The sequence below is a fragment of the Sinocyclocheilus grahami genome, unplaced genomic scaffold (genome assembly GCF_001515645.1).
Source record: "Sinocyclocheilus grahami isolate Dianchi unplaced genomic scaffold, SAMN03320097.WGS_v1.1 scaffold226.1, whole genome shotgun sequence".
Taxonomy (NCBI): Eukaryota; Metazoa; Chordata; class Actinopteri; order Cypriniformes; family Cyprinidae; genus Sinocyclocheilus; species Sinocyclocheilus grahami.
In genome coordinates this window covers 1,031,927-1,042,859 of record NW_015505405.1, presented here as the reverse complement: position 1 = coordinate 1,042,859, position 10,933 = coordinate 1,031,927, and the positions used below count along the sequence as shown (strand labels likewise).

At 35.6% G+C, this 10,933-nt stretch overlaps 1 protein-coding gene across 1 annotated transcript in view; it reads right to left on the bottom strand.

Annotated features, from left to right (window-relative positions):
* The window catches only part of itih2 (inter-alpha-trypsin inhibitor heavy chain 2), a 21,875-nt gene that overhangs the window by 6,902 nt on the left and 4,040 nt on the right, over positions 1-10,933 (bottom strand). The window contains exons 8-15 of the mRNA XM_016287923.1: positions 10,277-10,393; positions 9,579-9,747; positions 8,310-8,435; positions 8,027-8,208; positions 7,059-7,244; positions 6,832-6,971; positions 2,635-2,813; positions 2,160-2,300 (exon numbers count right to left, since the gene is read on the bottom strand). Coding sequence (XP_016143409.1) covers positions 2,160-2,300; positions 2,635-2,813; positions 6,832-6,971; positions 7,059-7,244; positions 8,027-8,208; positions 8,310-8,435; positions 9,579-9,747; positions 10,277-10,393 — 1,240 coding nt within the window. The remainder of the gene's footprint in view (positions 1-2,159; positions 2,301-2,634; positions 2,814-6,831; positions 6,972-7,058; positions 7,245-8,026; positions 8,209-8,309; positions 8,436-9,578; positions 9,748-10,276; positions 10,394-10,933) is intronic.

Genomic DNA, 10,933 nt, shown 5'->3' with positions numbered 1-10,933 from the left:
TTTTGAAATCGGACATTGCGTTACCATGGAAATGGTACTTTAAAATCTTTTGGCGGTCTCCTCCCCCTTAGTGGGCAGTGTCAAGTGTCATATTACAAAATGGATTACGGTCTTTTAGAATCAAACATTTTTATAATCTTGACAGAAAATATATAATTGGAAAGGTCTGAGTCTCAGGATTCCATATTTGGTGGTTATTTTGAGATAGAATAATATTGACCGAGAAATCTAAACATTTGTGACAGAAAAATGCATTAAAAAAATTCAATGGAGTTTGGATGGCACCCGGTGGCTGTTTGTGGTATAACGCCCTAAATAAAATCTCACAGGAACCTCAATTTTTTTCATATCAACTTCAAATTTGGAACATAACTTATTTAGACATAAGGCTTTAATGTTATACCAATTTTTAGAGAAAAACCTGTTATGTAAAATATTGATTATATATGAAATAAAATAAAATTAATATAGTGCATTTTCTTTACAGTAAATTTAAACTACCATAACTTTTTGATACCTAAATTTTATTTGAAAACATTCCACTTTTCAACATTCAATTTTCTTCTTTAAAAAGAGACCAACCTTATGTCTGTATTCCAAAGTGTTCATAAATTACAGCAATTTATGTTTGGATAGTGCACCTGCATGCCTATTTAAAAAAATGGGGGGTGACAGTTAAGGGGTTCTAATTGAATTGTAAGTCTACAGGTGCAAACTAAATTTTATTTGAAAACATTCCACTTTTCAACATTCAATTTTCTTCTTTAAAAAGAGACCAACCTTATGTCTGTATTCCAAAGTGTTCATAAATTACAGCAATTTATGTTTGGATAGTGCACCTGCATGCCTATTTAAAAAAATGGGGGGTGACAGTTAAGGGGTTCTAATTGAATTGTAAGTCTACAGGTGCAAAAACAAAGTGCAAAAAGATAAACACTTAAAACTGTATTCTGGATGTTTTCTTTCCACTAGTATGAAACAACACGTTATGAAATGCCAAATATCCCAAACTCTCAATACTGACTAGTGCATGAAAATACCGTAATTTTGTCTGTAGTGTCTTGCTTAAACAGTGTTGGGGGAAGTTACTTTAAAAGTAATGCATTACAATATCGATTTACTTCCTAAAAATGTACCGTTTTACTTTTTATGGAAAGTAATGTATTATATTACCTTTTCATTACTTTTTCTTATCTGGGTTGGTTTTGAACATAAAAAAAAGAAAATCTATTTTTGGCGCCAATATTTCACACCAAAAATTAGTTTTTGCTTATTAATATTGTTGAATTGGATCATCGAAGGTCGGCAGCAAAGACATAAATGGGATTAAATATGTACATAAAGGATATTTGTGTTATTTGACATATTCAATTATTGCAGGTTCGCGTCATATTTTGAGTTTGCATTTCACTATTTGTATTCATTTTGTGGAATTCTGAATCTGTTTTTGTGTAAGTGAGATGAGTAAATGCACGTTCACATTTAGTCTATAACTGCCACAATCATCATATTTACACAGCGCACACAAGGCCTCTGCACTTTACTAGTTACTTGAAAAAGTAACCTGATTACATAACTCGCATTACTTGTAATGCATTACCCCCAACACTTTGCTTAAGTAGCAAGAAACCAATTCTTGTTGCGTTCATACTGATTCTAAATTTGAAAGGGAACTCAAATCTCATTGTGGTTCGCATCAGCTGTTAAACTTCGTGATAAATTGCATCCAAAATAAAAGTTTTTGTTTACATAATATGTGTATGTGTACTGTGTATATGTATTATGTATATATAAATACAAACACATGCATGTACATATTTAAAAATATGTTATATTTATATATTAAATATATTTATATATAATATAAAATATAAGAATACAAATATATAAATGTATATACACATGTAAATATTTTCAAAATATATACTGTACGTGTGTGTATTTATATATACATAATACATATACACAGTACACATACACATATTATGTAAACAAAAACTTTTATTTTGGAATGCGATTAATCGCGATTAATCGTTTGACAGCACTATTGAAAATAAATTATGTTTTGAGCATTCACATTCAAATAAAAAAAAACATGTGAACTGCTTTCAGACCAAGTGTGAAAACACCCTAATTAATATTTGACTGTGTTGCATTACCACCAGTGATGTGTTCAGGGATGATACTTTCATGCTCTCCGGCTACTTCGTTGGGATTCAGAGCAACTGTAGGCAGAAGCCATGGAGGATTTGAATAGACCAACTGTTGCACTGGTGGTGGTCCAGATAAGGGAGCAGTGGCTAAGAACGGAATAAAAAAATATATATAACCCCTATAATAATAAATAGATAACTAGAACAACAATATTTCTTAAACATACTTTGTTTAAAGGGATAGTTCCCCCCAAAATAAAAATTCTGTCATCGTTTATTGATCCAAACAGCCATTTACTTCCAAAGTAAGGAGAAAAAAAAAATACTATGGAAGTCAATAGCTGCCATTAACTGTTTGGTTACCAGCATTCTTCAAAACTCAGGTTTAAAACAAGTGAAGGGTGAGTACATTTTCATTTTTGGGTGAACTATCCCTATAATAAAGCCTTTTGCAATATTGATAAGGGTTTGGATTTGGTACCTGAGCAGCAGCCATGTTTGGAGTCTCTGGGCGAGTCTGCGATCAGTCGTTCTGGCCTCCCCTGGTCGTGACCCTCCACCAGCATGGCAGTGAGAGGCGTCACAAACTGATGCTCTAAAGCCAGGGCCAAGATCCTCTGGGTGATCTTACGCTTCTTAGATGCAGTAGGAGCTACAGAGCTACATGAGAGGAAATCCACAGAGGTACGATTAAAGGGAAACACAAGAGAGAAATTCCCGTTTAGCCTCATTTTTGATGTATGATGTGCTTTGGACATGCTTTGTCTACTTTGTATTACTTTTGAAACCAGCAAATAATTCTAAGTGAGACTTGGCATAAATAGTACATATAGAAGAAAAAATCCAGAATAATTCATATTAAATGGACTGAGAAGTGAAAATAAATCAATCATGGCAAATTCGGCAAAAACTATTTACTTTTTTTTTTTGACGTTTCAATGTTTACTATTGAAACAGTAAGTTGAAACATTTGTTAGTTTACACCACAAAATATGCCCTGCCTACTTTTAGAAATATCACAGGTTGTTCACTCGGGAAATACACTTTTTGGGACATTATCTTCTATTTTGAATTAAATTAAATTTGGCCACAGTACCAGGGCATATTTACCAACGTCTGTCTTTTAGCAAATCAGGTAGGACTACCAGGTGAACATAAGTAACATTAATGAGCAGTGATGGTCAGTAATTAAGTATTATTTGAAGTATTATAATTGAAGTATTATAATGAAAATACTTTGTTACTGTGTCACCCAGAGCTGATCCTTCCTATACGCAAAATATGCAAGCTGCGTAGGGCCCCCGAAACACCAGGGGGCCCCCTTGCTCTCAAAGAGTTTAGTTTTGTTTTTGAATTTGGCCAGCAGTCATGAAAACATGAATGATCATTTCTTTTAATGCGGTGCGCTGTCGTCCTTTCTACGTAAAAATCAGTTAAATCATGTAATGTGAATGTAGTACGGTCTTGCTCCAGACTAAAAAAACTAGTTGAAAGCGCACCGAGCTGCGGAATAGACACTGTTTCTCAAGCGCTTTCCGAGAGCGCGATTCGAGACGGAGGGAAACACGGAAAAATGCGTTTCATTCATTCGTTCATAACCACTCATACCACACTTCAATAAGAGTCTCATCTACCATTCCCATTAGGAGACAGTTGCACTCGTGCCATGGCGTATTTGCTATTTAAAAGGCGGAATTTGCAAGCGCAAAGACAGAACGCGTCTCCAGAGATGAAACGGAGCTGCTCCGGCGCGAGCAAATAGGTAGCCTAATTCTGATACATGCAATGTGTCACAAACGAGACTCCCACCGTGCCTCCTGCTCACCACCAGAGGGAGCTCTCTCCCGAGTTTTGAACTTCATCCGGACTACACACACTCACATACCTGGCTCTGATTGCTCCTGCACCTGAATCTCGTTTAGTGGACTATTTAATCAGCTCTTAGACTCACCCTCATTGCGAAGTCTTGTATTGCCCCGGTGTACATTTCTGAGCGTTTCTTTCCGTGTCTGGCCTCTCTGTTCATTCCTGTACTCTTGCTATTGTTCTCTGACTACTGATTGTTTGCTGCCTGCCCCAACCCTCTTGCATGTCCCTGACTACGATTTGGCTTCTCTCCTCTGTTGTGTTTGCTGGTGTTTGACCTTGCCTGTTTGATTACGATTTCAATAAAGCTGCAGATGGATCCTCGCTCTGTTGACGTCTCGTTACACAATGACTATCCATTATGACATGTAGGCATTTTTACATTTATGTAGCTTCACAATAATTATCTTTTACATTGCAATCCTTTAATTTTTAATATTTGGCATGTTTGTGTACTGCTGTGCGTCCCTGTGTGTGTAATAAGCAGAGTGTACGCACACCTTGGACCCGCCTATACTAACGCGCTCTTTAAATAACAAAAAAACTACTGCGCCATTGACTTTAGACCAGGTTTTTGTTGGTCAATGGCGCAGTCTATTTCAGTTGCCTGAAAATAGCAACGCACCAGCAATGCGCCTGAACACACCTCATTTTCAGACCAGCACGCCCATGAGCGCACAAATGGGCGCAAATGCATTTCCTATTTAAACAATGTGGCGCAGGATGTGAAAATGACAACTGCGTCGGGCTGAAACTAGCAAAAAACATTGCGCCGGGTGTAAGATAGGGCCCACTGTTTCTCAAGCGCTTTCCGCGAGCGCGATTCAAGACGGAGTGAAACATGGACAAATGCGTTTCATTCATTCGTTCATAACACCTCATGCCCCACTCCACCGCAACCCCCCGACACAGTTTTGCGTAGGGCCCCCAGAAGTCTAGGATCGGCTCTGGTGTCACCGCCCCACATGTGGAACGCTTGAGGCTTTTTTTTTTCCTGTGGTCTTTTTTCCCTATTACATATTTGAGTAATCATCATAAATTATATATCATTTGAAAGGTAAAACCTCAAAATTCATCCTATGAGAACCATTTTTAAATCGGATATTACATTACCATGGAAATGGTACTTTAAAATCTTTTGGCAGTCTCCTCCCCCTTATGGCGCTTTTCCACTGCATGGTACGGCATGGTAAGGCTCGGTACGGTTCACTTTTGGGGGGTTTTCCACTGGGTACAGTACCTGGCACTTTTTTTAGTACCACCTCGGTTAGGGTTCCAAGTGAACCGTACCGTTACCAAAACGTGACGTGTAAACTCTGCTGATCACGGATTGACCCAAAACACAAACACAAAAGAACCGCTAGATTTAAATCAGCACAGCCAGCGAAGGATCGAACGCAACTGTTTTGTACGAGCGCACCTTTTTTTTAACAACCAAAAAGTTTTGTTGTCTGTTGCGGAAGTACAGACGTTCCTCTCGTTGATAGCAGAGGAGCGGATCCAGCGAGAGCTTGATAGGGCGATGCGGAATGAAAACGTTTTTTTTTTAGGAGTCGTGGTTGTAGAGGCGGCGCAACTATAACTACATGTGAATAATCCCACCCACTCTAAAGCAGTACTGAACTGCAGTGGAAACGCAAACCGTGCCGAACCGAACCGTGCTGTACTGAGCCGTGCCGAGCCGAGTCGTACCACGCAGTGGAAAAGCGCCATTAGTGGGTGGTGTCAAGTGTCATATTACAAAATGTATTACGGTATTTTACAATCAAAACCTTTTCTAATCTTGACAAAATACATATCGTTGCAAAGGTCTGAGTCTCAAGATTCCATATTTTGTGATAGGAGAATTTTAGACATTTGTTACAGAAAGAAATGCATAAAAATAATTATACGGAGTTTGCATGGCACCCGGTGGATGTTTATGGTATAACGTCCTAAATAAAATGTCACAGGATTTTTTTTTTATATCAACTTCAAATTTGGAACATAACTTATTTAGACATAAGGCTTTAATTTTATAGCAATTTTGGATTTAAAAATATTTTGCAAAATATTTATTTTATATAAAATACAAAAAATTATTCCAGTGCATTTTCTTTTTAGTAAATTTAAACGTCTACAACTCTTTGATACTTTTATATTTTAAAATAATTCACTTCTGCAATAATCTGATGATTGTCTTCTTTAAAATGAGTCCAACCTTAGGTCTGTATTCCAACGCGTTCATGAATAATAACAATTTAAGTATGGATAGTGCACGTTCACGTCTACTGTATGTTCGAAAATGGGTTATCTGTACTTTTCATTTTACTTCACAACATTACTGCACTACATTACATAAAAACATTGTTTGTTATTTTGAACTAACGAAAATGACATTCTGATTCATAAACGAGCTGATTCTTTTCAGTGAACCTATTAAAGTGTTTCACAAATCGCACCCAATGATTCATTTGCGAATTAGACTGATCCAGTCGCAGCTGTTCTCGGAGTCAACAAATCACAGATTCAATTGTCTTCATGTCAAAATGAGCCAAGAACCAAGAGAAGAACCACGAGTGACTGATGGCACAAAAAATTAAATGTCTTCTACTATGAAATTCTACTTTGTCGAGGCAATTTTCTTAGTCACCTCTTTGAATTTTTATTTTGTTCAAATGCCTGTTTGTGGTCCAGTTTCCTGTTTTTATTAATCAGAAGGACATTTTAAGTACATTTTCATCTAAAATTAAAGTTTATTTGATCAATTATTAGCAATCTTGCATATAGGTGGCCTCAAATCTAGCAAAACTGCTCCTGTTTTTTCTCTCACCGTTCGGCCAGTAGCTGATTGACAGTAATGTAGGCCCACATCTGCCGAGCAAAACCAGTGAAGGAATGTTGATGTGTGCCGAGCACAGAGTCCAACTCCCGAATATCTGCCTCTGTCTGAATGTTCAGGTCCATGTTGGCCTAGAAAAGCAAAACAACTATTATTAAACAAGGCATGAAAACTGAATTTGAAAATCTGAACAGAGACAAAGGTGTGAAGGGGCTCACAGCAGCAGCGGTGGTGAAGCTTTGCAGTGTTGTGAGGTCTGATGGTTGGAGTTTTCCAGCCACTATCAGCTCAGAACCACTGAAGAACTTATCAAAACGATTCTGAGTCACGTTATTCACAGCGTTCGCAGGAAAATGAATGGTGATGGACCTCAGGAGAGGAGAGGAGACCTGACTGTAGAAAGTCTGGAGAGAGAAGAAATTGAGTCTTTAAAAGCTCAAAAGAGTTTTGTTTCATTCACTTTCACATCCAATTCATCTCTGATGTTTCTCATTAGATTCTGGAAAAATAACAATAGACTCAAACAAGACAACTGCTGACATACTGAGAGTGTATAGGGATATAAAATTATGTCTGGATAGCACAGCTCAGATCATTTGGACTTGGAAGAATTTGATGAGAAATGTTTCAGTTCATACAGAAATTCACATATTTTTTCTAACTTCCATTAGAAAATCTTTTTTTTGTGATAAATGTAACAGATTTTTACAAAACATATTTTTACGGCTGTCAAAATAAACATGTTAATTAAACGCGAATTGCAATATATTTTTGACATATTTAATGAATTTGAATATAAAATCAGAATATCTTAAAGACTATAGATATGCTTTTTTTATATTTAATATTTGTTTTTGATATAAATGTTAATTTTAATTTATTTGTAATATTTTTTCTTACACAGTAAAATTATAATTAAACATGAATTGCTATATATTTTGAAATATGTAATGAATTATATAAAATGATATATATTATATATAAATAATATATGCTGTATAACATGTCTCAATAATAGATGACTGCAATATATTTGATGTTTAAGGATGAGCAGAATTTTCAACCAATAACATTAGCAAGAGTGAAACATAAAAAATCATCTAAAAGGTCCAGCCACTTGTCATGGTTTGGAAAAAAATAAGATTAAAATGGAAGAGATAGGATTTATTGTGACACTGTACTAAACCTTTAACTGTTCTGCGGCATCATGATTGGCATAAATCCTCTGAGCGACGCCTCTGTTGTCCATGGCCATTCTCTCCAGGAAATCGAAGTCTACATCAAAGCCAATACCGAGAGAGAATAGAGAAAACTCCTCCCTCATCACACGCTTCACGTTCTTCTGAATAGTGCTCAGCTTTATTTCTCCTGTACAAGACGTGAAAAGAGAAACAGTAGATCACTGAGGACAAGAGGAAACTTCAGGACATGAGGGTGGGATGCATAGTGTAAACGTTAATAAATCTTACCCACTGTTGGGTCTCCATCAGACACCAGAATGATCATAGACACAGAACGAGGGTCAATCAGTCCCTGATTGGATGCTCTAACCAGCATCTGCACTGCTCTCAGTAAAGCCTCATTGATGTTGGTGCCTGGGGTTAAATACAGGGTCAATGACAAACAACAGTGCGTGTGTGTGTGTGTGTGTAGAGTGAGTGTGTGTAAAAAAGTTTGGGATCAGTAAGATATTTCATGTTTTTTTTAAAGATATTTCTTATGCTCAACAGGGCAGCTTTTGTTTGATTAAAAAAAAGATACAGAAAAAATGTATTAAATTGTGAAATATTATTGCAATTTAAAATAAGGGTTTTCTATTTTAATATACTTTCAAATATAATTCATTCCTGCGATGGCAAAGCTGAATTTTCAGTCTTTCAGTCTTCAGTGTCTCATGATCCTTCAGAAATCATTCTAATATGCTGATTTATTATCAGTGTTGGAAACAGTCGTGTTGCTTAATATAACAGGTTCCAAAAAATATTTTTTCCAGCATTTCTTTTATGAATAAAATTAATGTTAAAAAAGAACAGCATTTATTTAAAATAGAAATCTAACAATATACACTACCATTCAGAAATTTGGGGTCAGTAAATTTTTTTCTTTATTCTTTATTTTCTCTAAATTAATACTGTTAATAGTGTTAAAAGTGCTCATAGTAAAGACTACACTCTTAGAAATAAAGGTGCTTCACGATGCCATAGAAGAACCTTTTTGTCAAAATGGTTCCATAAAAAGCCTTTAACATCTGAAGAACCTTTCTGTTTCACAAAAGGTTCTTTGTGGCGAAAGAAGGTTCTTCAGATTACAAAAAGGTAAGAAAGAGATAGTTCTTTAAAGAACCTTTGACTGAATGGTTCTTTGTGGAACCAAAAATGGTTCTTCTATGGCATCGCTTGAAGAACCTTTTAAGCACCTTTATTTTCAAGAGTGTAAGACTGTCAGAAAAGATTTCTATTTTAAGAAACTTTTTTTTTTTTTTACTTTTTTATTCATGAACGAATCTTCAAAAAAGTATCACAGGTTCCCAAAAAAATATTAAGCAGCACAACTGTTTCCAACATTGATAATATATCAGCATATTAGAAGGATTTCTGAAGGATCCTGTGACACTGAAGACCGTGTCACAGTAATGATGCTGAAAATTCAGCTTTGCTTCACAGGAATAAATTACATTTTAAAGTGTATTAATATAGAAAACCATTATTGTTTTTTTTTAAACAGAAAGTCTCTCTCACCTCCATTGGGCTTGATGCTTTGGACGTACTTTTTAGCTTCATCCACCTGGAGGGAGGAAGCTTGGACCAGGTCTTCACTCCAGCAACGGACATTGTGATTGAAATCTATGATGCTGAAATAGTCATCCATCGACAGATCGTCCAGAATAGCCTTCATCGCCTCCACTGTCTACAAAACGAAAAAGGCTGGTAGGTAGCTCTTGTTTTTTTCTCAAGGTTTAAAGTAACATTATAACTGGTAACAGCATTCACTGGTCAAAATATCTGCGTAGCATGTTACCATGATAACCAAATGAGCTTTATGTATGAAATTAGCTGGAATAATGGTAAACTAATATGCTAAGCTGTAAGCTTGCTAACTGAAAACTAAATGCACATAGAAAGGGCAATGTCAAATTCAGCCATTTTAGCAAAAAGTTCTTAACAAAATGAATGAAAAGCCCTGATTAATAGTGTATAATAAGACCTGAAACAAGTTTTGTTGTTTTCATGATCACCTACAGTTTACTTTTTGACCACATGGTGGCAACAATACAATAAAAAAAATGCAGTTCTTCACTGGGTCCACAAGAAGGCTTTTTCAGTAAGGGATCATCACACATTGTATTCAACAAAACCCACATGCTGATAGGAGAGAACATTATATATCTCCTGGTATCTGCAGGTTGCACAGGAGTGAACACATCCATGGACCACACCTGTTTCATTTTCAGCCCCCACATGCTGCCACTCACATCGATGACAAAAACAATGTTTTTGGAAAGAGGAGATAGATCAGATGGAGCAAAGAATTGAATGAAATGACCGTCAGACACCTGAGAGATAGAAAATACAGTGCATTAGCAATGGCAGGTAATGAAGTAAAGCTTACTGTACGTACTGTTGCACATATTTGAATAATAGCAGGCAATAGAGCATATTCTGCACAGTGTGCATTAGGCATGTGCCTTTGTGTGATTACCAGAAACGTTCTACAATACAGTAAAAATGGTTACTGAATGAAAATAGTCAATGAATAGAAGAGATAAAAAATAAAAATAAAAAGTTAATTGTCATCTTCAGGAGATCTAACAAAATTTTATGCAGTATGAGCTGTTTGATTGTACAATTATTTTGTATAAGGTTTGCCATTTTTGCAACCAAATTATTGAAACTAAGGCAGGTGCAAATATATATTTATATAATTTTTTTTATTAATTTGAATTGGATTTTTTCTAAAGAAAAAAATGGGAAAATAGGCAAAATCTATTTTTAAAAAATCCAATAAATCAGTGTTATTTCAGTATTATTGTGAAACTATTATATATATATATATATATATATATATATATATATATATATATATATATATATAT